Source organism: Meles meles, chromosome 9 (assembly GCF_922984935.1).
Source record: "Meles meles chromosome 9, mMelMel3.1 paternal haplotype, whole genome shotgun sequence".
Lineage (NCBI taxonomy): Eukaryota > Metazoa > Chordata > Mammalia > Carnivora > Mustelidae > Meles > Meles meles.
In genome coordinates this window covers 74,646,915-74,674,591 of record NC_060074.1, presented here as the reverse complement: position 1 = coordinate 74,674,591, position 27,677 = coordinate 74,646,915, and the positions used below count along the sequence as shown (strand labels likewise).

At 38.6% G+C, this 27,677-nt stretch overlaps 1 protein-coding gene and 1 pseudogene across 1 annotated transcript; one reads left to right on the top strand and one right to left on the bottom strand.

Annotated features, from left to right (window-relative positions):
• On the bottom strand, positions 1-27,424 carry PLEKHA3 (pleckstrin homology domain containing A3). Its single transcript, XM_046019912.1, has 8 exons — positions 27,047-27,424; positions 23,001-23,117; positions 16,446-16,601; positions 13,545-13,681; positions 11,840-12,004; positions 7,657-7,700; positions 5,463-5,578; positions 1-2,940 (listed from the first exon to the last, which is right to left on the bottom strand). Exons 1-8 carry the CDS (start codon positions 27,084-27,086, stop codon positions 2,813-2,815), a joined length of 903 nt encoding a protein of 300 aa, XP_045875868.1. The 5' UTR covers positions 27,087-27,424; the 3' UTR covers positions 1-2,812.
• LOC123951193 lies at positions 21,196-21,361 on the top strand (annotated as a pseudogene).
• Positions 27,425-27,677: the final 253 nt, after the last annotated feature.

Genomic DNA, 27,677 nt, shown 5'->3' with positions numbered 1-27,677 from the left:
GAGGCACTTTATTTAATAAAAAAAAAGGGGGGGGGGAGAACTGGTAGAATCTAAATTAATGATACAGTAATATACATGGAATTAGTATTAACAGCAGTATAATAGTAATATATTACAAAGATATATTTCCTGAGATCTTCATGATGATTTCTAACTTAAATGCCAAGTGTAAGAATGCACAGTGAAAAATACACTTTAGGGTCAAAGGTTCCATGGTGACTATGGAAATAAAGATACTTCATCTCCTGCTGTAGAACTAAATTCAAGAAACAGCATCCATTTCTCAACATGTCTTGATCGAAGATAACACAATAATTCAATGTAACATAACAGGATTCAAATGTAGTCCAGTTAGAAAAGAATTTGCATCCAAGTCACTTTAACTGTGGAGGCCTGGGTTCCCACACAACAGAAACCAGGCACTTAGAAAGAAAAGCAGCACTGGCTTTGCTTAGATTAATGAGATACCAGAAGTCCCCAAGTTTCTCAACAACCTCAAGGCCTAGACAAAGCAAAAAACCAATACCTATACATTACAGAAAATTCTGACAAGATAAAATTCTGATAGAATTGTTCTTATTTGGTTTACCTTTTTCTTATAATTCAGAAAAGTCAGGCCATACTTGAACATACACAGGGCTCCTCAAAACCCAAGGTTCACTGAGGCTTTGCACGTTGCTTCATGCTATCAAGTCACTAATCCAAATCTAGATGTCATTCAGGATACATTTATACTCCCCCCAAAAAATGATTTCACAAATGTGTTGGTTCCTAAGGGGAAAAAGCAGATTCCAGTAACAATAAAAGCCATACTGAGGAATATGGCAACACCTGTTCAAAGCACCCGTTTCAAGGGGGAAAAAATGATGCGACCCAGAAATGATAGTATTTTATTTTAAAAAATATTTACAGAAAACTGTTCAAGAAGTCATCTTTTTGGATAAAGCAATAAAAAATGGATTTATTTCCTATGAGTTCAAAAGCCTGGTATAGTGTTTTCATTATAAACCTCCTGGTTCAAAACAAAAAAAATACCAACCTGAAAACGCCCTATCAGTAGCACCTTGACTTTCATGATCTAATCACTATGCAAATTCTTACTACCACAAAAAAAAGCAAAAATTCTGATAACTCACTCAACATAAAACTTATATCATTAAAATTTTCTCAAATCAAATGTATGAAGTACAACATATGAGCAGAAAAAAATTCCACTTAAGATAGTCTAATGATCTGTGTGCTATTTAAAATCACAAATATGTTTAAGTAGCATAGTTTATCTAAATGAATATTAATGCATTTAGATTGTTTATGTCCATTTTAAACTTATAATTACAGATTTATTTTTAGTGAAGTAAATACCAAATATTAACTCTTTAAAAAAAGTCCCACATAAACCTACAAGAGAAATTTAAAGTGAAATAGGCCACACTATTCTAAGCTCATAGGCAACAAACCAAAAAATATGCCTCAAAAAATATGCAACAAACCAAAAAAATATACAAACAAAACCAAAGCAATAAAGAATACTAATAGCACTTGATAAAGATTAGACAGAGTATCAATAATATAAAAAATACAATGTATTATATGAGGAGTTTGAATGCAAAAACCATATATTTATTAAACATGTGATTAACTTAAAAACACCAAACCAGTTTGTTTTAAAGTGCTCCTCATCCAAGACTTTGGACAAAAACATCCCTCCAAAATGAATTTAAAAAAACAAAACAAAACAAAAAAACAGTTTACAAGGCAAACACTGACAATAGGTATGGACAGGCACTACCAAAAAATGCTATTCACTCTTTAATTAAATAATGCCATTCTCAAGTGATGTAGAGCAGTCACCTTGACAGAATTCCTTTTTTGTATAAATAGTCATAAATAAAAAAATGTCCCTAGATAGTCTAGAGCCGCAAAAATTAATACCTTACAACAGCAGCTTAATGTCTATTTTAGGAAAAAAAGCACTAAAATCCTCTTCCATTGAAAGGCATTTATTTCTCTGGTATAAGTGAGCAAGGTCACTACAACATTAACCTCTTTTCTAGAACAATGTAAATAACAATGTATACACATCTTAAATTTGGTAGGTCATAAAAGTTAGGATGCAATCATTTTTTTGATGCAACAGAAAAATAAATAAATAAAAGTTAAAAATAAAGTTAAAAAAAGTTTAACCCAACATTTGGTATTGACAAATCAGTAGTGTCAACTTCACGTATGAAGGACAGCACAGTCTGGTTTTTAAAAAATCCTCAGTATGTCACGGTATTTGGGCTAAAAATATTTAGAATATTAAATGTTTCCTTTTGCTTAAGGACTACAATAGAATCTCCATCAAGCTGCTATCGTAACTCATTTTTAGCTGGGATAAAGTGACCATTTGGTCCATGGCACAAGTTACAAATATCACACTTCTGTCAAACAGAAACCTTATGTTTCTAAGATTTCATGTTTATAAGCTACAATACACACTGACTCATCTGTCAGTCCCTCACAGTTTTTAGAAAAATATCTACATTTGTCCTTATGGAGGTCAAAATGTTACACCATCATTTGTTTAAAAAAAAAAAAAAAGATGCACATTCATACTGTGAAGTTATTAGGAAAATACTCTTGCAAATAAACTATATAAAGATAAAATACACTTCAAAGGTATGTGGGGGTTTTTTTTGTTGTTGTTTGTTTTACAGTATTCTATAAAGTGCAGAGAAATCCTAAGGGAAAAACTACTCCCTATAACATAGTTTAATTACAGCAGCTTTTGCATAGCAATACTTAGAGGAAGTTGGACACTTCCGTTTCCTCAGGAAGAGAAGGATGGAAGAGGATCTTCCGATTCAGATTTTTTTTTGGCCAGAAGTCTGCTTTCTTCAGGAATGGTTGCTGATGTCAAATCTCCATTGAGGGCATTTCTTGAACAGTGAACAGGTCCTATGAAGAAATTAATTAAAAGGTTAAACATCCTATCGATATGAATTCCAGTTCCCTGTGGAGAAAAAACAACATTTTAAATTTCCTATTTAGGGACATGAAATTCCTTCAGCTTCCTATTAATGTTTTGACTGTTTGCCTGGTAGAGAAAAATCTCACTTTCCTGCTATTGCAATCGTAAGGAGAAACTTCATAGTTAAGGAAATAAATTATGAGGCTACCAGAAGTAGAGATATTTGTTTTGTTCACTGCTAGAAGCACAGTTGGCACATAATGGGCAGTCAGAAATATGTGCTGAAGTGAATGTGGTCTTGGTTAACTATGGCTTCTTCAGCCTGACTCTGGTAATGCTGTTAGCATCCCCCTTGTTTTCTAGGGAAAAACAAAAAAATAAGACCCAAAAAAGGTTACATGCCTAACCCAAGATCACACAACTGGTAATAGAATGAGGTCTAACTCGGGTCTTGCTCTTCTCATCATAAGACTTCCTGAGCAAAGCTGACAAGGTACCTGCCACCGGGAGTCCCTATATTTCCACGTGGAATACAACTCACAGAACTGTTGCTGCAGCTGCGGGCTGAGTGCCCAGGCATGGCCCCACCCCAAAATGACTGCGCTTTTTTATGTACATGGTACTTGATTTTACCACGAACAGTTACTACTTTTATAATTTTCTTAAATCTAGTTAATAAAAAATAGAAGGCATTTTCTCTCTCAAGGAAAAGAATATTTGGGGATAAATATTCTTAGTGGGGCCGACATCAAGACTGCCCAACTGCAAAACATGTACTTTCTAAAAAAGAGCACTAAAATGCAGTCTCTGCTTTATCAACTAACTGAGACACTAAACTTTAGGATAAACAGAAGGAAATCTAAGGATAAAACTTCTGACCTAGAGACCTGAGATACATTTATGTATATAAACAGGGATGTTCGTGTGTGTGTACACGTGTGTGCAGTATGTGTGACTGGTTCTGTTACACTCCTTAACAGCTAGCTAAGGGAATGCCAAATGGACTCGGGCATGCACACTGAGAGCTTATGAAAATTGTTTTCAAAAATCAAAACCAGGGTGCTTAAAAGAGAGCTAAGAAAAATGGCTGGATTTTTTAAAAAATTACTTTCACCATCACAAATGAAAATGATCCCCTTAGAGTAAAAAGGAGAGCATCTACAGAAAAGTACAAGGCAGCATATAGAACCTTTTCATGGGCTTTAGACTCAAAGAGGCACATAAACCAGGCAGAAAGAACAAAGCAAATCAGAATCTACGCTATTTGCCTCTGGTAACTTTTCTTTTCACACCTAACCTCTAACTCTCTTCCTCTTATCTCCTCCAAGTTGTACTAAATCGGCCTGGAAAAGTTTCTTTCTCCTTTCCCCTTCCCACTCTCACCCCTCTTCCTTCCTTCTTTTACCCATTGTCCCAACTTAAATTCAAAAATGGCAATAAGCATAGAGTAGTGCTCTAAAGAAAAATAGACAACAACAAAAAAAGATGTCATCATCTTCTAAAAATCTGAAAATGACCAGCAGTCCCTCTCTAATCTCCACCATCTTCACAAACTCTATCTTCCGCTCTCATTAAACCTGTTTAACTTTCTGGTTCAGTAAAACAAATGTTAATCAAAGTGAATTAGCTGGGCTCTTCCAGGCAACCTAAAGAAATCTAAACACTGTTTATGATGTCATTTCCACAAGAGAAATAAAATCTGTGTTCCAAACAACAGACTTACAAATTCTTGAAACACAACCTATCCCCTAAGTAGGAACTGTATGTAATTTCCATCACACATGTTTCAGGGTCAAGAGTAAAGACTCTGAAAAGCAGAAGTCTACTAATGGAGTCGTTAATAGTAAGACCCTATTTGTGTTCACTAGAAATCACGGTCACTACTGTCTAACTAGATATTCTGACATACTTTCAAAGCTTTCTCTCTGAAGAGAAAAATAACTAACATAAATCACAAAACCTTTCCTAAAGTATTCAATCACAGTATGTTGCCTCTTTAAAGAAAAGGGAGAAAAAGGTACAGAAATAAATGCTACTATAATTAACCACAACCTGAAAAATTTAGCCCTTTGAAATTATTTAAGTAATAATGCTGATTTTTTTTTCTCTGAACTTAGACCTTGTCTTTATTTTCCCCTGGAATCCTACCCACAATTCATGCTTTCTCCTAAAATGTTTTTGAAATGTAAATATAGTGGGAGTGGAACATTATTAAGAGATTACTAAAATGTGGGAAGAAAACTTTTGATGTTATATCTATAAATCAAAGATACGGCACTTACATGGATGTATTCAGCACTTCTTAGTTAATAACAAAGGTGTCTGTAAGAGGAAATACGAGCTTCTGCGGATTGTGTGCTGTTTGCCTGGCTCTGAATTAAGGAATGAATCCAAGGGCAAAGTTACAGTGTTGACTCTCAGTATCCTCCATTTATGTCAACGCTTAGAGGGCACCACAACAATTCTGGAGAATAAGCCAAAGAAAGAGACAGAGCCCCATTTAACTCACTATCTGGGTCTTCAAGAGAAATATCATTACAAGAGTCTGTATCTGAGTAGGTTCTTCGGCGGCGCTGGGCGAGTCGGTGATGTGTAGATACTGGTTCTCTCACAGAGTGGCTACTCCTACAAAGTAAATAAAATGCATTACATTGTAAGGCCTTAAACAAAAGATAATACCCTCAACTGGAGTGGGTTTTTTTGTTTGTTTGTTTTTAAAGAGAGTGTGCCCACACATCAGTGGAGGATGTGGGTAGGGCAGGAGGGTCAGAGGGAGAGGGAGAATCTGGGGCAAGCTCTAGACTCAGCATGAACCAGACATGGGCCTTGGTCTCATGACGCTGAACGTATGACTTGGGCCGAAATCAAGTCAGACACTTAATGGACTGAGCCACCCAGGAACCCCTTAACTGGAGTTTTAAATGACTTCTTTAAATGAAAGTGGAACTATTTTTATTTCCAAATTTTATTTTAGCAACTGTTGATTCCTTCAGAGGTCAGGCCACAGGCAAGTCAAATCATTTAGAATCCAGCTGGTAACCTGAAGAATAAGACCTCTGAGCCAAACTAAATGGAAAGGGGGTAAAAGAAAGCAACTTCTTTTACAGAGAAGGGGCCAGTGAGACCGTAGACGTATCAGATGGTTAACAAATGTCTGAAAACAAATGACTTCACAAGTGCATGTATCTAGTATCAATCCATATCTGATCAAAAATAGCAGCGTGAAGGGGATAGGCAAGCGGGCAAGAACATGCTAGAAGTCAGCTCCCTGACAGCAGCAAAAACAAATAGCCCTGGCAAATAGAGGCTACAAAAACTATTTTTGAAAAAAGCAGTCTGTGGGGCGACTGGGTGACTCAGTCAGGTAAGCATCAACTGTCGATTTCAGCTCAGGCAGGCCATGATCTCAGTGTGGTAAGACTGAGCCCTGGTGTCTGGCCTCCCACTTAATGCTGAGTCTGCTTGTCCCTCTCCCTCTGCTCCTTCCCCCACCTCTCACACATGCTCTCTCTTAAATACATTAACAACAACAACAACAACAACAAAAAACAGCTTAGAAAACTAGAAAAATCAATCTAAAATATGCAGCACAGAAGCAAATCGGCACCACTCAACAGCACTTCAGCTACTACTCTATGGAAAGCCCAACATTACTGTTCATAATGACTATCCTGATTTATCAAGAAAATATAATTTTAAAATTCTAATTATGTTTGGGGCACCTACGTGAGGCACCCACGAGGCACAGTTGGTTAAGCATCCGACTCTTGGTTTTGGCTCAGGTTCTGACTTTAGGGTCCTGATCTCAGGTTGTGATATCCAGCCCATTTTTTTTTTTTTAATTCTAGTTATATTTTATCTAATAAGGTAGAAAGGATAAAATACAGTTCAGAAAAATATGTATCACAAATACAAGTTTGTAAAAGGGTTCAAGCTTTTACTTAACTGGTGAAACTCTTCACTCCCTGACAGGATCAGGTATGTACACATCGCAGGGCTCCTCTGAGCACAAGGTAGTTCAGAGGTTACATACTCATGGTGGGCGGGTGGGGGGGAGTGACAATACTAAGGGCTCAGTGAGCACTTTTTCTTAATGTAGAGAAATAAAAGCTAATGCCACTACAATTTCATTGTTTTCCAAAGAACCAATCAGAGCAACTTAAAAGACCTACCAAGATAAAGAACACTTGAGTAGCCTGGGATATTAGCAAGATCTATCTAGAAGATAAACATCTTAAATGTGTGGCTATGAATATAAATTTATATTATGAATATAAATTTAAAGTACCGATTGGTTTTTCTCTTTTTTCAATAAGATCTTTAACTCTTAACAAAACAACAGATCAGAATGAATGTAAGACTATAGAAAGCTGTCGTAAAGTAAGCCTAAGCTTTGGACCCCCCCCCAGTACCTCAAAATGGATTTCTATAACCATCATTTGATATAATTTCAAACATTTAAAAAGGGTACAAGAGCTGACAAGGTGTTTACCTTGCTGGTGAATTTTTTCACTCATTTTTATCTTCACTGACTACCTACTACAGGGGTTAGGCCCTATACTTAGATATAATGCTAAGCAAATCAGAACCAGGCTCAGCTCAAAAAGTTGCCAACTCACACTACTTCAAGTTAAAGGCCCAAAAAATTTCTCTGAGTAGGTATCATTTTGAGAGAACATGATTAGAAGAAAAGTTTATTTTACCTCTCTGAACTGCAAGAACCAGGATGGCTGACAGAACGCTTCATCTAGAAACAGAAAAGGAAAATGAGCATAATCCATACACCAAGTAGAATAATACAGTTCTAATTTATTATCATTACTATAATTAACACAAATCTGCTCAGAGGAAAAGATGACTGGCCAAGAAATTTATCTTTTACAGACTCAAGCAACACTATCAGCACAATGTCAAGCTTTGCCCCTAATAGCCATTAATTGGAATCTTTCTCAACATATATCAAAAACATGCTAGATTCTTTTCTCAGTAATAAAAATCAAATTTTATATGTACCATATGTGTCTGAGTGTGTGCTTATATATAAAAATATAAAAAATGTATATAACCAACCCCCAAAACCATACTATTTAAAGGAATATGTAGCAAGACAGAAAATATTCTAATATCTCTCCCTCTCTTTTTCTTAAAGGCCAGGAAAAGAATTTGGTAGCAAGGCTTCTCTTTATAATTCATTATTCAGGTAGCTGTTACACAGATGTTCTAAAGTATGGTTTTCATGGGAGATGGCATTAGTAATTCAAGTCTTTAAAGAACTCAGAAGAAGAATCCAAAGTCTCAAATAGGTCTCTAAAACATGTATTTTAAAATAATTTTAAAAACGTGATTAAGAGCATTAATAAATATGGCAAATACCAAATTTAATTTAAAAGATCCAACTACTCCACCAAAAAAATGGAAGGAGATTCCCAATTAGAATAGATTATTTCAATGTTCAGCAAGGTACCTGAAAAGCAAAGTTTATACTACAGGCTAAGGTCAGTTGCTTTTATACGCAGGGGCTCAAGGGTCTTACAAGTCCAAGTCTAACATCTGTGTTATATAAATGCCTGCCGTATTTGTAACAGGAGACACCAGGTGCTCGAAGAAGTCCCAGCTGAAATGATAACAGATATGACCAACCCAATTTATAGACCAGGAACACGAATATGATTGACATTAAGCTGCAGATGGACATTAACATCTCCTTTAACAGAAGTCAAGTCCTTTGGCATTACTCACACAAGGACATCCCAATTACAATTATCATTCAATCTGTGGGTCAAAATGATGATTGTTGAACTTCTGATTATGATTTTAAATAAAATGAATGCACATTTATTCTAGGAAGGGACACAATGAGATTAACTACATAAAGTAGCTTAAAAATCAGTTTAAATAATTTTAGAACTCTCAAATCTTTTATAGATTCATTTTCCATTTACTCATTTTATTAAAAAGAAAAAAAAAGATTTTCCCAAAAAGACTGTCTGAACTTTTTTTCCATGCTGTGCCTCCAGAACTAATTATCATAAGCCATAATTTGTGCTTGATGTATGGAGTAAAATGGCAAAGCAAGTAAAAATAAACAGTCCCTAGCCAGTATTTTTTTTATTTTTGTATTTTTTAAAAAGATTTTATTTATTTATTTGACATAGAGAGAGAGATCACAAGTAGGCAGAGAGGCAGGCAGAGAGAGAGAGAGAGAGAGAGGAAGGGAAGCAGGCTCCCCGCTGAGCAGAGAGCCCGATGCGGGGCTCGATCCCAGGACCCTGATATCATGACCCGAGCCGAAGGCAGAGGCTTTAACCCACTGAGCCACCCAGGCACCCCTAGCCAGTATTTTTTAGATTAGCTTATTGGACTTTCCTGTATGGCTGCTACTGATAAAAGGTTTTGGTTTAAAGCAGACAGTTATTATAGTTTCTTAGACATAAAATACACTACAGAGCATTTGTAACAGAAGGCATTTTCCTCAGAAATCCAATACAAAAACAAGGCAGTTTTGAGGTGGTTTTATTGCATTTGATTTTATGAAGTCAAATACAGTAGAATTTGTAGTAAAGTCTGTACTTGACACCTTAAAAAACGGTGTAGCCCTTATGTATCAACCTCAGGAACACAGCCCTAGAACAGACATCTACTACCATACCATCCTGAACATGCCCGATCTAGGAACATAACATTGTAATAGGAACATAACATTGTAATATATATACACCCATCTCAAAATGTCTTTTCTTGTTCAACCATATAGGTTATTTCATAATTGTTTTATAAAGCAGTATTGTCAAACTGTTCTACTGAATACTACTGTCCTATGAGATGTTATTCAAAAATATATAAGAAGGGTCAAATAAATTTCAGAAATAAGGCATACCACCTCTCCTTCTCAGAGATTCATAATACATGTTAGCATAAAAGAGGTTCTAAGAAGTCTTATGACAGAGAAACCCATTCAAGTTAATCTAGCACCTGCCAATTTAATTTTCCCATAAAACCCATTTTCATAGTATGCCTGTCCCAGGGGACGTTATAAGCCCACCATACATTGATAAGAAAATAATGATCTAAATATATTCAGGTGGGGTGCCTGGGTGGCTCAGTGGGTTAAAGCCTCTGCCTTCGGCTCAGGTCATGATATCAGGGTCCTGGGATCGAGTCCCGCATCGTGCTCTCTGCTCAACGGGGAGCCTGCTTCCTCCTCTCTCTCTCTGCCTACTTGTGATCTCTGTCAAATAAATAAATACATACATACATACATAAATTCAGGTAATAATCTTTACTTAATCTCATATTGCTAAATTGGCCGGGATGGATAAAAGAACCTTGAAATAAGTAAGTTGTACCCTATTCCTTCTTCTTTTTTTTTTTATTTTTTTTATTTGACACAGAAAGAGAGAGGTCACAAGCAGGCAGAGAGGCAGGCAAAGAGAGAGGGGGAAGCAGGTTCCCTGCTGAGCAGGGAGCCCGATGTGGGGCTTGATCCCAGGACTCTTGGGATCATGACCTGAGCCGAAGGCAGAGGATTAACCCACTAAGCCACCCAGGTGCCCCTCTATTCCTTCTTCTAACAAGCCTTCAAGAAATTGCTAAAATAATATCAGGTGGCATTCTTCCTTCTATAAAAGGGCTCCTGGGATGCCTGCATGACTCAGTTGGTTAAGCGTCTGCCTTCAGCTCAGGTCATGATCCCAGGGTCCTGGGATCAAGTCCCACATTGGGCTCTGTGTTCGGCAGGGAGCCTGCTTCTTTGTCTCTGCCTGCCACTCTGTCTGCCCGTGCTCGCTCTCGCTCTCTCTCTCTGACAAATAAATAAAATCTTTTAAAAAAATAATAAAAAATAAGTGTGTAGGGGCGCCTGGGTGGCTCAGTGGGTTAAGCCTCTGCCTTCGGCTCAGGTCATGATCTCAGGGTCCTGGGATCGAGCCCCACATTGGGCTCTCTGCTCAGTGAGGAGCCTGCTTTCCCCTCTCTCTCTGCTTGCCTCTCTGCCTACTTGTGATCTCTCTCTCTCTGTCAAATAAAATCTTTTTTAAAAAAATAAGTGTGTATATGTATATATATATACATATACACACACATACACATAAATACATATATATATGTGTATGTATATATGTATGTGTGTGTATATATATGTGTATATATACACACACACACACACACACACACACACACACACACACATATATTCCTGAAAACACCTGGATGAAAGAAATGTAAAAGTCTCATCAAACTCTGTCTCACCTGCGAGTTCTGTATAGCTTGCCTGAGCGAGTTTATTAGCTTGGGAAGAACAACGAGTCCACTGCCCCCAGCAAAGAGTACTCGTTGTTCAGGGCGATCAGAGGGAAAGAACTAAAAAAAGCACCTGTGTTAAACAGGTCAGCCCCTTTGCAGTGACCTGCTGATGGAGGAGACCCTTTATTTTAGAGATGAAGAAAATGAGATCCAGAGAGATTAAGTAACTTGCCTACTCAGAGGGCTCGAATCAAATACTGACTACAAAATACTGTTTTCCCCATATCGTGTTGCTTCAAACCCCTTACAACTCCTTTAAGATTTGCTCAATTTTATCCCTTTGCTTAATTTTATCCCAAGGAGAGCAGTGCCCCCAACCTCTTCTGTGTCCCAGCACCCACAGAGCATTTTAATATTTCCCCAGCACACTGGAATAAATGGCACGGTCCTCCAAGGGGAGGCAATCAGGACCCTGGCACATGCTAAGCCCAAAATGTGAGAGGCTCCAACACCGAAGATGTTAGATCTGTTGACTCAATCTGTTAACTATTTCCCTCCCACTGCCAGTTTCCTTCCTTAAAAATAAAAACAGAAACAAACATGCAACATCACTGGAAACAAACAAACAAACAAACAATTCCTAACCATTTGAACAGGAGAAGGTGACACAGGAGAAACCAAGGGATCCGGATGGGACAGCTGAAACATCTCAGGTTTAAACTTGGCATTCGCTATCTTCACACATTCCTCAAGTGTTGTGATGAATGTATTACATGTGGCACTAAGCAGAGAAGAGGCTTCATTCATGTTCTGAAAAATTACACACTGAGTTGAACAGACTCACACACGACTAGATGGAATCATGCACCATATTCTAATCAAGTGACTAAACATTACCTCCAACAGACACCTTACTAGCTTATGTGCAAATCTACTCAAAATACACTACCTTAGAAAATTAAAGCAATTCATGAATAAGAAATGTTTATCAAGCAAACAATGCATGAATTAGAGTCTAAGAAAAAATAAGTTTTGCATTTAAACCAAATACCAAACGTACTAAAAACTATGTACAAAAATGTATCTTAGATAAATCTAACTAAACAGTAATTTTCTAAGCATCCAAATTCTGAAGGAGGTCACAGTGGTAGAACACCCTGAGAGTTACTTAGTGGCAGGCACAATTCATATCTACCTCCAACCCCTTCTCCCACTTCTTTCTTGGTAGAATACAAACCTCAATCTTTTTTTTTTTTTTTTTTTTTTTTTGGTGACAGCAATGTGTCCTGACCCTGGGGGGTGAATACAGATTGGTCTGAGCCAGTCCTGGCTACTCCATGACCCTTAGTCAAATATTGGTATTTCTTAAGTTCCTTTTGACCCAGATCAAAAAAAAAATAAAAATAAAAATAAGAAATCCACTGAGGAGCTGCTGAGACTTTTCTTCCCGGATAAAAACCCAGGACAGCAAATTGAGGTCTTTTTCCACCCTGGTTACCCCAACTGCCTCCTGCGCCTGTGTGACCTTGGAAGTCACCCTGAAGTCTTGGGCAGAAGGGGAAAAATTGAATACACCAAGAATGGCAGAGTGGAAAGACAGAACAAGCCCAGGTCCTCAATACCACCACTGAGCTGCCGGAGCAAATGTGAGGGCACCTACCTCCAGAGAGCTTATGGTGAAACAGTAAATGCCCTTCTGGTTTCACATGCCTGCAACCAGAGGTGACCTCACAGAAGATTATTTCCCACCAGGAGAAGGCCACAGGAGGGGCAGAAAGATTTCTTGTCCCATTTCTCCCAAGTCAGGTAGAAGGAAATGGGAACCACGCCAGCCTCTCACCCAGAGAAAAGGAGGGCCCACTGACCCTCTTTTATCAGAAAGTGTGAACCTATTTCAGAGCCGGGTCCCACAAATCTGAAATTTGATTCCTACATTACTCTTCTGAGGACACTTTTTAAAAGTTCTTTGAAAATAGTTAAATTATCAACTCTCAGTCACTGAAACTGGGGCGTTATATACCAAAAGAAAGAGAATAGTGGTTGCCTAATGATTCCAGTCTGGAAAACAAAGCCTGGAATGCTTCTTCCCTACCCCAACCTCCAAATCGTCAGATTGGCTGCAAAAATATGCCTTGATTTCCCAGAGAAATGTGCTGCTTCCTGCTTTCCTCTGGGTGCACAGATATGATCTAGAAGATCCTACAGATATCCAGAGTCTGTAGTAGGGACAGCCCAGAGTAGCTAAAAATAGCTCATTTAGAAAATGCTTCTCTGTCACCCCTTGGGAAGAACCTCACCCATCAGGGTATTACAAAGCATAACCAGACATAAAGGGATCATTTCTGTATACCTCTACGCTGGGAGATGAATGATTCTCATCATGGTGAACAAATTCTTGGATAGTATGAACTTGCTGCATTAGGAGATCACAGTAGAGGCGAAGTTCAGACATTTTGGTTTTCAGTGATTCACTGGTTTCGCTTATTTCTGAAGGCAACATGTATAAACATTCACTTAGTTTGTTTTCATATTCTTTGAGCAATAAAACAAATGGAATCATTTTAAAAGTAAGGCAATAGATATAAATACCTACAGCTTACCAGGTGGGAGCTCTTGGAAATAGGATAAAAGGGTCTTGAAGAAATACCGTTTCTTCAGACAACTGGGAAAAAATGGGAGTCATATATCTGACATGAAGTTTAGGTAGATTAATTTCCAGAGGCAGGGTGATGACCACTGGATTTTTTTAAAGATTTTCTTTATTTTAGGGAGCCTGGGTGGCTCACTCTTTAAGCGTCTGCCTTCAGCTCAGGTCATGACCCCAGGGTCCTGGGATCAAGTCCTTCATCCGGCTCCCATCTCAGTAAGAAGACTCCTTCTCCCTCTCCCACTACCCATGCTTGTGTTCCATCTCTCACTGTCTCTCTCTCTGTGTGTCAAGTAAATAAATAAAATCTTTTTTTAAAAAAGATCCCACTTATTTTGAGAGAGAGAGAGAGAGCACATGAGTGGCAGAGGGGCAGAGAGATGAAAGAACCTCAAGCAGACTCCACACTGAGCATGGCACCTGACAGAACTCAAGGCTCCATCTCACTACCCTGAGATCCTGACCTTAGCCAAAATCAAGAGTTGGTTACTTAACCAACTGAGCTACCCAAGAGCCCCAATCCCAACCACTGGATATTTTATCCAGAATATTCTCATTCCATTACTCATCTTTCATTTAAAAATTAAAAAATTTTTTTAAAATTTCTTCTTTTGTAAATGGTCTTTTCTAACCTTTACACGTTTTTCCAGTTGTAATGTTCACTTTCCTCTTATTAATATTCAAATTAATAATTTATGAAAGTTCTTACACATTAAAGATGGCAATTTTTCCCTTCCTATATACTGTATGCTCTTTTCCATATCTATCTGCTCTCAGTTTTCTTTATTGTGCATTTTAACACAGAGAAGTTTTTAATTTTTATGTAGTTAAAACTATCATATAAACATCTATTTTCTTCTCTTCCTTCCATAACTTCATCTTCATATTATACCGTTTTCAGAATTGTTTTATTAAGAACTTACTTTCTTTTCTTTACTACGTCCAGAAAGAGTAAATATCCAGCCATAGTCTCAGTCATTACCTACCAATACCTTCTAAACTAGCAGTGTAAATAGCAGAGGAAGCAGGGGAAAATACACGTAGTAGATCCTGCCATTTCTCCCTATTCCCTGAATCAGTGGCACAGCTTTGTGATACTAGCCACAAAGCCACTCTAGCCACAGTGGACCAAACCAGCTCTATCTGCCCATTTGACCTAACCTAAATTAGTTTCTACTCAAATTTAAGTCCATTCTTTTTTTTTCCAACTATAGTACAATACATATAATGAAATTTACTGTCTTAACCATTTTTAAGTATATAGTTCAGTGACATTAAGTACATTCATAATGCCTACAACCATTACCATCATCCATCTCCAGAATTTTTTCATCTTCCCCAACTGAAACTTTATACCCATTCAACAAAAAAGCCCCATCTCCCCCACCCCCTTGCCCCGGTCAACCATTACTCCACCTTCTGTCTAAATCTGACTACTTTAGGTATCCCAGTAAGTGTAGTCATACAATATTTGTCCTTTTGTGACTGGCTTATTTCACTTACCTTTCAAGATTCACCCATGTTGTAGCATGTGTCTGAATATCTTTCCTTTTAAATGTTGAATACTATTCCATTGTATGTATAATACTACATTTTGTTTATCTCTTTCTTTGTCTATGGACATTTGGGTTATTTCTACCTTTTGGCTATCGTGAATTTCCATTCCTTCTTATCCTACCCTTAGCCATACTCTACCCATGATGTTCTTTCATATATTTTTAAATGATTAAAATTCAATTCTAGGCTTTCATTTTTCAATACCCTTGTTTTACTTGTTTTCAGTAACCTAACTCCTAGTAATTTTTAATTATTAAAATTGTTATATTAAAAGTATTATATACTCCAAAAAATAGAAAAGAAAAATCAAACAACTGCAAACTCACTCCCAAAATATAAATATGTTTTTTAAAGATTTTGTTTATGTATTTGAGAGAGGGAGCATGAGCAGGAGGAGAGACAAAGGGAGAAAGAGGAGACTCCCCGCTGAGCAGGGAGCCCTATGCATAAAAAATAAGTCTCCTTCCTACAAACTACCCTTCCAAAGGTAACAACTTGACAAATTTCACACAGCTTTCCTGAGCTGACCAATGAATATATATGTGATTTTGAATCCTGCTTTTTTTTTTTTAATTTGACAGAGAGAGATCGCAAGTAGACAGAGAGGCAGGCAGAGAGAGAGAGGGAAGCAGGCTTGCCGCCGAGCAGAGAGCCCGATGCGGGACCCGATCCCAGGACCCTGAGATCATGACCCGAGCCGAAGGCAGCGGCCCAACCCACTGAGCCACCCAGGCGCCCCTTGAATCCTGCTTTTTTCCAATTATCATTTAATGTTGGGCATTTTCTCACATTATTAAAATTCCTTGCAAACATTTTACTGGCTACATATCAGCTTATATCAGCCTATACTTTATTGACCCGTTCCACTAAGTTTCAACCTTTGCATTGTTCACAAGTTTTTTTTTACTATAATAAGTATCTAAGCATGTAAATCATCTTCTACATTTCTGATTATGTCTTTAGGACAGATAACTAAAAGTGCACAAGACACTATACATTTACGTTTAAGAAAATATTCTCATCACGAAAGAAAAGTATAAAGTTTACCTTTTTCTTTTTTCGTCCTAGTATCAGTCAAACAGGCTTTGGAGCTCCCCAGAGCAACCAGCCACCTCTGTCTTTCCGCCGCATTCACTGCCTTCATATAGAAATGCTGCTCGCCTGGAATGATTAATTCCATTCTTGTGTTGTCTGCTGAATGGACTATGATGATAAACATGGGGGAAATACAATCATGAACGTAAGTAACTAGGGGAGAATCAAACAATCATTCGTACACAGTGTTAGAGGTTTCAGACACCTAAAACAAGAAGTCGAGCTTCAGGATGCAGGCACTGCCTCTCCCTAAAGATCTGTCTAGTGGCCTCTCAAAACCACATGCTCACATATATTCATGCTGGCAGGGCGCCAAAGTGGTGGCGGCATAAGAAAGAGAAAACAGCACTGAAAGCTTAAAAACTCCCTCTCTGGGGGGTGCCTGTACTACTTTCGATACACAGGCACTGTCAAACTTATCACACAGGTTTTACTGATTTCTTTGAAAGCAAAGGCTCTGTTTTATCCCCCAAACCTAGGACAGTGCCTGACATTCAGAAGAAGCCCAATACACGGTAGCTAAGGCCACCTTCCATTAGCACAGCAGTCCTCAACTAAGGGCACATCATAAGCATGAGTATTTGAGACCTTCTCTTTCCTATCATCCTCCCTGCTCTCCTAAACCAGCCCCGCCTTGATACTCTGACAAAAGAGAACTAACTAATCAAGGATCATAGTGAGTCAATCCTCAATCCGTGCTGTAAGACTAAATTTGTACTACATCGTCCTTAATCAACAAGCATTTACTCAGCTCAGAGGAGTGACAGTAGAGGGGGAAGATAGGAGAGGAGAAAGAAAGGAGTCTTTGCTCTAACAGAGCTGACACTTTAGCCAGGGAAACAAACTGACACACTAAAAATAATCAAAATAAAACTAAATGATAAATCTTCGGTATGAAGACATCATATGTAATTAAACTGAGAAAAGGTAAGAAAAGGTAAGAAATAAGCCTTCAGGAAGAAGGATCTGGGGCACCTGGGTGGCTCAGTGGATTAAGCTGCTGCCTTCAGCTCGGGTCATGATCTCAGGGTCCTGGGATCGAGCCCCACATCGGGCTCTCTGCTCCGCAGGGAGCCTGCTTCCTCCTCTCTCTGCCTGCCTCTCTGCCTACTTGTGATCTCTCTCTCTCTGTCAAGTAAATAAATAAAATCTAAAAAAAAAAAAAAAAAAAAAAAAAGAAGGATCTGACAACAGTAGGATTTAGTTAAGAGAAAAACTGCATTAAAAAGGCCTAGATGAGGAAATAAACACAATATGTAGGGAGGAGACAAGCCTAAATAGAGCCATGTGTTGTATTACATGGTAATGATACTCATGAATGGACAAGCTGAGTTGAGCCAAATTTTCAGGGGCCCTGAAAGTATGGAAGAAGCCTTAATTTATATGATTAATTACTGAAAATATTGACCAGATGTACTATGGCAAATAGTGCCACAAAAGCTTTGCTAGCTTATTATTCTACTTATAAAAGACCATCCTTGGATGTAGATAGTGAAATACATAAATATGCAACATTCAATGATGGGTGCAAAAGATTTCCAAGCTAAGATAAAACTCCCAGGCTCCAAGAGTAACTCTTTTTTGGCTACTTGTTAATACTAGTGAAAGTATGAATAGCTACCTCAAAAGAAAACAAATCTCAAATTTCTAATAATTGTTGCTACAAATGAAAATAAGATGACTCCTTTTTTCTCTTTTTTAAGTAGGATCCATGCCCAGTATGGAACTTGAACTCACAACCCTGAGATCAAGAGTTGCATGCTCCACCAACTTAGCCAGCCAGATGCTCAAAGAGACTCCTTTTAAAACATATCAAAATTGGTGTATTAATCAAGGATGTCCCCTCCAAAGTAGTCACCTGAGAAGACAAACTTAACAAGAAGGCTCCCAAAACATCAAATTTTTTGCATAAAATGGACAAGACCTCTATATGCAAAACTGTAAAACATTACTGAAATTAAAAACCTAATTAAATATAGGAATATACCATGTTAATAGATCATAAGACTCAATACTGTCAAGAACACAATTCTTCGCAAATTGATGTATAGATTCAATACAATGCCAGTCAAAATTCTAGCAGACATTTGTGGAAATTTACAAGCAGATTCTAATATGCATTAAGGAAATGTAAAGGACCAATAATAGCCAAGACAATCCTGAAAAAGAACAAAGTTAGAAGACTTAGACTACCAGATACGAGGAAGTATAAAGCTAAAAGAAATTAAGATAGTGTGATATTGGCACAAGGATATAAAGCAGGTCCTTGAAACAAAAGACTGTCCAGAAAAAGACCCAATGTACACGGTCACTCACCTTGTGACAAAGACATTCCTACAGTGCACTAGGTGAAAGGTTGCTATTTTCTATAATTGATATTCAGTCAACTGAATATCTTTATAAGAAAAAAATGAATCTTAACCCCTGCTGATACCATATATAAAAATAAATTTTAAGTCAATCACAGACCTAATATGGACAAAGTAAAACAATAAGACTTCAAGAAGAAAAAAGATTTCCTAAGCAGGACATAAAAAGCTCTAATTTTAAAAACTGAAAAAAAAACTGAAAAACTGGACTTTATTGAAATTAAGAACTTCTCTTTATCAAAAGATACCTTTAAAAGAAAGAAAATGTAACCTACAAAGTGGAAGAAGATCCTCACAATACAAAGACTCGTTTGGACTATATAAAAAATTCCTACAAATCAACATGAAAGATAGCCCAATGTAGAAATAAGGCTAACAACTTGAAAAGGGACTCCAAAAGAAGGAAATGTTCAAATGGCTAATTAATATCTGAAAAAAAAAAAACAAACCTCATCACCAGTTTTTGAAGAAATACAAGTTAAAAACACCATGAGATACCATTATATACACTAGAAATATTCAAAATATTTAAAACTGATAATCAAGTTTTGGAAAGAATGGAAAGCAACTGGAACTCTCATGCTCTGCTAGTTCAAGAATAAATTGGTACAACCACTTTGGTAAACAGTTTGGCATTATCTGTGACAAAGTTTCTCTCCTTGATCAAACTTCAGTCAGGTTCCCTCTGCTTGACTAGGCCTGACCTTGGGCTTCCATCTCTGTCCTTACAGGGTCCAATTTTAGCAGGAATTCCGCTAAGTCAGTTTAGCCAGAATCCTCCACCATCAATATCTGATTACCCCCAATGTCTGAACAAATTCCTCTATCACCAACATACCCTAGGTAATATCTGATCACCCCAGCCTGCCTTCAGCAAGAATCCTTCAGATTGGTATACCCAGAATGGCCCCTATTCCCTGATGTCTTCTGTTAGTAATTTTCCATCCACCAATCCCCCCCCACCCAACTCCTTGGCTACAAATTTCCACTTTTCTTATCATATTCGGAGTTGAGCTCAATCTCTATCCCCTACTGCAAAACCCCATTGCGGTAGTCCCCATACCTATCATGAGAGACCTGAATAAAGTCGGCCTTACTAGCAACTGTCAAGAATAATTTTCTCCTTAATTCTATTAAAGCTAAATGTATGAATACACAATGCCTCAGCAATTCTACTCCACTTCCAGATATATACTGAAGAGAAATGCATACATATGTTCAACAGAAGAAATATGTAAGAATCTGTATGGCAGCTTTACTCATTATAATCCCAAATGGAAAAACATATATAGACATCAATACTAAAATCAATACCAAATTGTGGGATATTCATACAGCAGAAATACTACAAGTTAATACAAATGATTGAACTACTATTATACAGAACAAGGATGAATTCTATAATGTTGCGTAAAAGAAGCCAACACACACACAAAATACTGATTTATTCCATTTATAAAATGATCAAAAGCAGGCAATATTTATCTATGGCAATAAAAGATTAATGGTTACTTTTCAGAGGGATTAGTGGCTGAGGAGACAGGATAATATCCCAGCATCCGGAATGCTGATAATATCTGAATTCTTTTTTTTTCTTTTAAGATTTAATTTATTTATTTGACAGAGAGACACACAGCAAGAGAGGGAACACAAGCAGGGGGAGTGGGAGAGGGAGAAGTAGGCTTTCTGCCGAGCAAGGAGCCCAATGCAGGGCTCGATCTCAGGACCCTGGGATTATGACCTGAGCTGAAGGCAGACATTAAAAGACTGAGCCACCCAGGTGCCTCTAATATTTGAATTCTTAATCTGATTGGTGATTACACGAGTGTGTGAACTTTGTAAACATTCTTTGAGCTGAATATTTAAGATATGTTCCCTTTTCTGTATGTTATTCTGTATGTTATTCTTGAATAGAATGATTACTTCAAACAAACAACAACAGTAAAAATGCTGCCATAGCTTGAAACATTTTAGAATTGCCTTGGGATTCTACTACTAAGTTTTTTAAATATCCTCAAGGGTAGAGAATCTTTGAACTTTGTAGTTTGATTTCTGACTCTCACCAAATATCATTTGGAATCAAATCTGGGGAATAAAATAAGATAAAACCATCATCTTAAAAACAAAAAACAAGGGGTGCCTGGGTGGCTCAGTGGGTTGAGCTGCTGCCTTCGGCTCAGGTCATGATCTCAGAGTCCTGGGATCGAGTCCCGCATCGGGCTCTCTGCTCAGCAGCGAGTCTGCTTCCCTCTCTCTCTCTGCCTGCCTCTCTGTCTACTTGTGATCTCTCTCTGTCAAGTGAATAAATAAAATCTTTAAAAAAAAAAACAACAAGCTTTGCGCAGTGGCAGTATCGTAGCCAATGAGGTTTATCCGAGGCGCGATTATTGCTAATTGAAAACAAAAAACAAAAAAAAAAACCCTCATGCTTTGAATGTGCTTTTCTTGTGCGATTTATAAATTGGTTCATAAGGCAACTGTTTTTGTTTTTTTTTAAGATTTTATTTATTTATGTGCGAGAGAGAGAGAGCGCACGCATGCACAGCAGATGGAGAACCAGACTCCTTGTCAAGCAGGAAGCCTGATGTGGTGCTTGATCCCAGCACCCTGAGATCATGACCTGAGCCAAAGGCCACTACTTAACTGAATGAGCCACCCCGGGGCCCCCATATGGTAATTCTAAAAGAGTAGTTCTGAAGTGTTACAGGTGATGATGGTGCAATTAAAAATAAGTACATCAAAAGTGAGCACCTAGAAAGCTAACACTTATTGGTATACATTCCAGTATGTTTGTTAAAAATAAACAACAAAATTATACCACATATATTTCAGGGAAGATGTAGTAACAAAGAGCTAGGCTGAAGTGTTTCTCTACCTTAGATAGCCATGACTTCCTTCCATTAGAACAGCAGTAATTCTCAACTACCAGGAGCATGTTACAATCACTTGGCAGACATGTGCATTTTGGAGAAAGCTCTCTGGATGACACTGATCTACCCCAAGTTATGAATCACTGCTGTTGAAAGAGTCCCAGCGGTAGAAAGTCTTAAATGAATGTGAAGAACCAGATGTGTAGCAAGCGAAAATTCTGTTTTGTCTCCATGGCTAAATCATACAAAAAACTACCACGAAACCACGCAAATTTAGCGGTCCAGCCCTGGAAAATGTAATGTAATGCATTAGCTGCTGCTTTGGTTTAATCTAAATAAGAAAATGCACAGAGCAGTGAGATTACTCTGAAGTGTCTGACAGCTGTGACCAAGAGCTCACCGTGTCAAAAGAAGTACTCTTCAGGAAGGACAAGTATCCAAGCTACAGAGGAAAAATGAAAAAGGCCTGTAGGTGTTTGATATTCACTCCTCTAGTGTTTTAGTTTTTCCTTCAATTCCCTGAAGAATTCAGTACTTTTTATCATTTTGTCTGATCTCTCCTATCTCAACCCCACACACACAGCCCAACCACATGTCCAAATGAATCAATGGTCTATGAAACCTTCCATCATGAAAATTATAGCATGACCTATCACTTTATTTCTTTTCTTTTGGAAGAAGAGGAAAATATCTCTATTCCCCAGAAGAGCTTATCTCTGATTCAGCAAAGAACCAAAGTTTATGACTCTGACTTCATGTTTTATCAAAAACCATACAGAGCTTGCCTCATTATCTTCAGCTTTTTTTTTTTTTTAAATAAGCTCTATGCCCAACGTGGGGCTTGAACTCATGACCCCAAGATCAAGAGTTGTACCTCTCTACCAACTTGAGCCAGCCAGACACCCTGCCTCATCATCTTTAAAGCTCAGCTTCTAATCTTCACAATACCTTTACAATGAGAATGAAAGAAGACACTTGTGGACTCTGTATGCTATTGAAATAGCATCCCCAAGAGACTGTTTTTCAGGTCCAAATTAGAAGACCAACACTGAGATTTTTGAATTTCAATTCAAAGTACATGTATAAAAGGAGAAATGCAAAAAACTGTGCTTAATAATGCTAAGTGCCACTCTTAATTGCTAAGCAAATAGATGATATTAGAAGATCTCTATTGGACTAGAAATGCTTTTTTTCCTCTTTTTAGACTACAGTGAAGAATGCATTACTTACCTAACTTCAAGTTTCTCTAATCCCATGTATTCACTTACCTTTAATTTCACAAACTGCCATCTTTATACTTCCTTTGCTCCCTTTGCAAACATCATCTTGTGAATCATAGTAGGACAGGATTCCATTATCTAGAACAAACCAACGAGGCTGCCAACCTACAAAGATTATAAATAACAAAAGATTAATAAGGAATCACTTTAATCACACAGAAATCTATGACTTCTAAGATTTGTCATCCATGTTTTCTTGGTTCTAAAGTAACATTCTGACAGTGAAATTTTTAATGGCCAAGTCTTACCCAAAATGTTCTTGCCGCAATCCCACTTTGCTAGGAGAGCCTTCTCCAGAAATCTGTCGATCAGCATAAATATAGGGAGTAATACCTTTATTCTGACTCACAACCTTCTTATTATCAACCCATGAGACTCATCCTCAATAATGTTATAATAATATAATAATATTATAATAACCCTACACAGGGTAAAACATGACTTCCCCCCTTTCCTGAAGGGAACAGAGTTGGGTTTCAACATAATGAAAAAAGCAACAGAAACACAGATTCTAGCCCCAGTTCTATTCTCACTCTTTAGTTAGATGAGCTGAAACAAATTTTTTCCATTTCAATAAATATCAAAAATTCTCAGTCTCCATGAGGGATTGAACAAGATGACCTCTCAGGTGCCACCCAGCCTTTCAATTCTGCAATGTGACCTTCCCTCTTCTGCATGTAGCCTAAGCAAACTCCCCTGCACAAGTGAGTGTGGAATGAATTCTAATCTCTTCCACAGAAGCTGCATATTCTGTGGCAATAACATGGATTTCCCACATTCCCTCTCTCCTTGCCTTGCTGTACACAGCTCATGAAACTGCAATCATTCATTTCATTTGTGTTTACTCAGTGACTAGATCACACAACTGTCACAGACTTGGCTCTAAAGCAAAGCTGAGAATGAGGTCGATGGCTTTCCTCAGAGTTCAACTGCCACTCTTACAAGCCAAACTCAGTGATCCCTAAAATCTTATCCAGCATGCTACTAATTTACAACAGTTCACTGATTAATAACAGAGTGACCATGACCACAGTGCCTCACTGAAGCCAGTGTGACTCTCCTTGTTCTTTCTGTAACCATTAAATCACAATTCAGCCTGGTCACATTAGACACAGCCTGCTATATGCTTAATCAATTCAGTTATTCCAGAGCCAAAGAGTACCAAGACAGTGGCAGATAGGAGATTCATTCTTACCCCTGATACAAACATAAGACTTATTCCCCAAATGGCTTTTCCTATATCACTTTTGAAATGACAGCATCAAGTTATCATAAAAAGGTTAAATTTCAGAAGAGGGAATGTCATAATACAGTTCAGAAAGCTGGATATCCAAAATAATTAAAATACATTTCAAACACTAGAAAAATTCTTATTATGAAACACTAAAACTCCTAATAAGGCCTAGCAAATTAAAACATAAGTTCTTTTGGTACATGAACTTTATCTTGTTTATCATTGCATTCCCAGCACCTAGAATGTGCCTGGCACATAATAGGTGCTAAAAAAAAAATGTATCAATGATTATACCAGTGATAAACACTAGAAGAGTGAGATATTGCAATGTTATCCATGAGAGTAAAGATATGCAATATATTGCATGAGCATACGTTGTTTATTGAGTCTGTACAGAAATGGTGAAAACATTATCTTTCCAAACACTAATTCACGATGGCAAATAAATTATAAGCAGGGTGGTAAAAGTACACTCCGCCTCAGGTCCAGGGTGCCTATAAGACAAACTGTGATTTTGTAAGCCTTCATTATTGAGATTCAATATCTCTTTAAAACAAATGAGTCAAATGACTCATAATTTGTAGCAACTTGAAAGGTGACCATGCTTAATATATTAAAATAATTGAGACTGTTAGTTATCTCTACACACCTTTTTGAAGAAATGTTTAATTAAAACAATCTAACTGATTCACACATTTATATAACAGAGGACTTTATCTCTGTGAAAAAGATTCAGAGACATTCTTTAAAAAGAAAAAAACAAACTTTCGTTTTATCTCCAACTACCAAATGTTACTGAAATCCTTATTCCCTACAAAGAACACATTCTCAAAGAACAGTCATGAAACTAAAAAGTTCCTTCAAGATCATTTAGTACGAACAGCTGCTCATTCTTCTGACCTAAGATGAACTAAAATTAATAATCATCATGCCACCAAGTCAAATTTAGATTTTTAAAATGGAATTCTTCCAAACAAAGATTTCCTTTCAGCAAGCTTCTACAACGCATACTAGCAGTTAGCTTAAATGCTCTGCAAAGACTAAAAGCTTAAGCACATGTGGTTAAAAGCTCAACCAGCTGGTGCTCAGTGCCCTAGATGAGAAAGATGGCCACCAAGACCACATTTCGCTCCAGGAATAAATTATGACTCATGTCAGCAATCACCCATTGCTCTAGGCTAGCATTAAGTGGTTCCTCCCAAGACACTGTAGACACTATGCTTATAAAAGTTTGCAGTGAGATGATCATTTGCATCTCAACGCATAGATGCCACTGTCTTTAAAGTTAATACTGAATCTCAAGTAAACAGGGTAACTGTTCCCACAACTGCCCCAAAAAAATGCTTAAGAAAAAATACACACCTTGGTTTTTAAAAGTTTCCTGCTAAAACATGCTATTTATAGAAACAAACTGTTTGACATTTTAATGAGCAAATATCAAATGAGCAAAATAAAACATGCATGTATGATAAATGTTAAAGCATTTGCTGCTATAAATCAGGCTTTAGCATTCTAATTAATCGGAAAGAAGAGACAGAGAAGGGAAGAGAGAGAAAGAAGGAAAAGAAAAGAAAAAGAGGAAAAAGAAAGAGAGAAAGCAAGGTAGGTAGGTAGGATGGAAGGAAGGAAGGCAGAAAGGAAGGAGGGAGCAACCCTAGCTCAATGCTTTATGCCCTAAAGTGTTTATGGGCAGATTTTGCACATGGTCAGCGTGGACACAAGTTTAGTGTACCTGCAGTTACCAAGGGTAATTTTGAGTAACTTTTCAATACTTTGGGCAGAGTATATAAGTGGGTAGGGAATCAAGATGTCTATATTAGACAAGAACAAGAAATCTATTTGCTACATAATCTTCCTTTAAACTCACTTCCTTTCCTCTAATGTGTTGAGATCATAGAATTCTGGAGTGGAAAGGCACCTTTCAAGATAAACTAATTGACCATCCTGTACTTCACAAACTGAGATCCTGAGAGGGTAAGTGACTTGTCCTTATTTTTGGTTGATGGCAGAGATGGGACTACAACTCAGAATTAAGGGTCTTTAAATGCGCCAGGCTCTTGGTATCATGGAAAAAGCCCCTTCCCTGCTGGGCTCTCATTTCTACAGAAACACAAATTCTTGGGAGTTTTTCCTTCCAACCTGCTTCATGGGTGACACTGACTGTTCCACTTCTGTGTACTGCACTGTCCTCCACTATTTCTCACACTTACCTTAATTTCAAAACATAAAGATAGCTTGCGGACAACCAACTCATAAGAGAATGTTATCTGGGAACAGTTTAACAACTTCAACAAGAGAACTTTTAAAATTAACCGTGCTAAAATTTCCTACAAATTTTAAAAAAATATATAGAAAAGTTTCCCTAAAAGTAAATCTTGATCCTACAGGATCCATTCTAGTCCTACACCTGACAACTAAGTTATTAACACAATGTAGAATCAAGTGTGGATAAGGATGGAGATTGCCACAACACATGCAGAGTGACTGGAAATTGTTACCGAAGCCACAGGAGGAAATAAGCACTATTACACGGGGAAAGAAGTGGTCAGGCACACTTCCCACCCCCTGTAAGGTGCGCAGTCTCGAACCGTCCCCTGCAGAGACCAGTTCTAACAAGGGACGGAGGGAAGGATTAAACCCGGGAAGCCAAAGGAGCCCATTCTCCGTGAGGGTCACTGCAGGCCAAGCAGACGGAAGGGCCCCTGACCCTCTTTTTCCACAGCCTCCGCACATAAACCCGCCGGAGGCCCCCGCCTCTCCCCGTCAATACCCCCCACCCCGGGTACCCGAGCCCTCTGACCTGTGAGATAGTTGGTCCACTTGTACAGAACCCCCTCCATGCTTCAGAGCCCGGCGCCGCGCATCCTCCTGGCCGGGCGCCGGCCGCGGTGCTGGGTAGGCGCGGAGCCTGGGCAGCCCCTCCCGGCCCGCCCCGGCACTCCCCGGGCAACCCCGCCGGCACCGAGCCGCCCTGAGCCCGCGCGCGCGCCGCCGGTACGTGGCGGCCCTTAGAGGCCCGGGCGGCGGCCGCCGCGTGAAGCTCGGGGGCCGTGAGGCGCGGACTCAGACATCCCCGAGCGAGCCTCGGCGGCGGCGGCGACAAAATCACGACCGCAACTCGCGTTCGGCTCGCGCTTCCACCACTCGGCGGTTCCCTCCCGCAACCCGGCGTTCCCTCCTCCTCGCCCGCCTTCCTTCCCACCCCCCCGGACTCCCCGTTTGTTTTCATTGACCCCGACGTCGCTTTCACTTCCTGGATGAAAGGGGCCGGCTCGTCCCGGGAAACCCCTCCCCGGCGGCGGGGCTGGAGGAGCGGGCGCGGCCTGACTGCCCGGTCGCTGCGCTGGAGGCTGCGGGAGGGGGCTGGCCACCGCGGCGCACCCTTCACCTCCCAGGCTGGCCGCTTGACTCCTCCTCATCCTCCCTCAGGC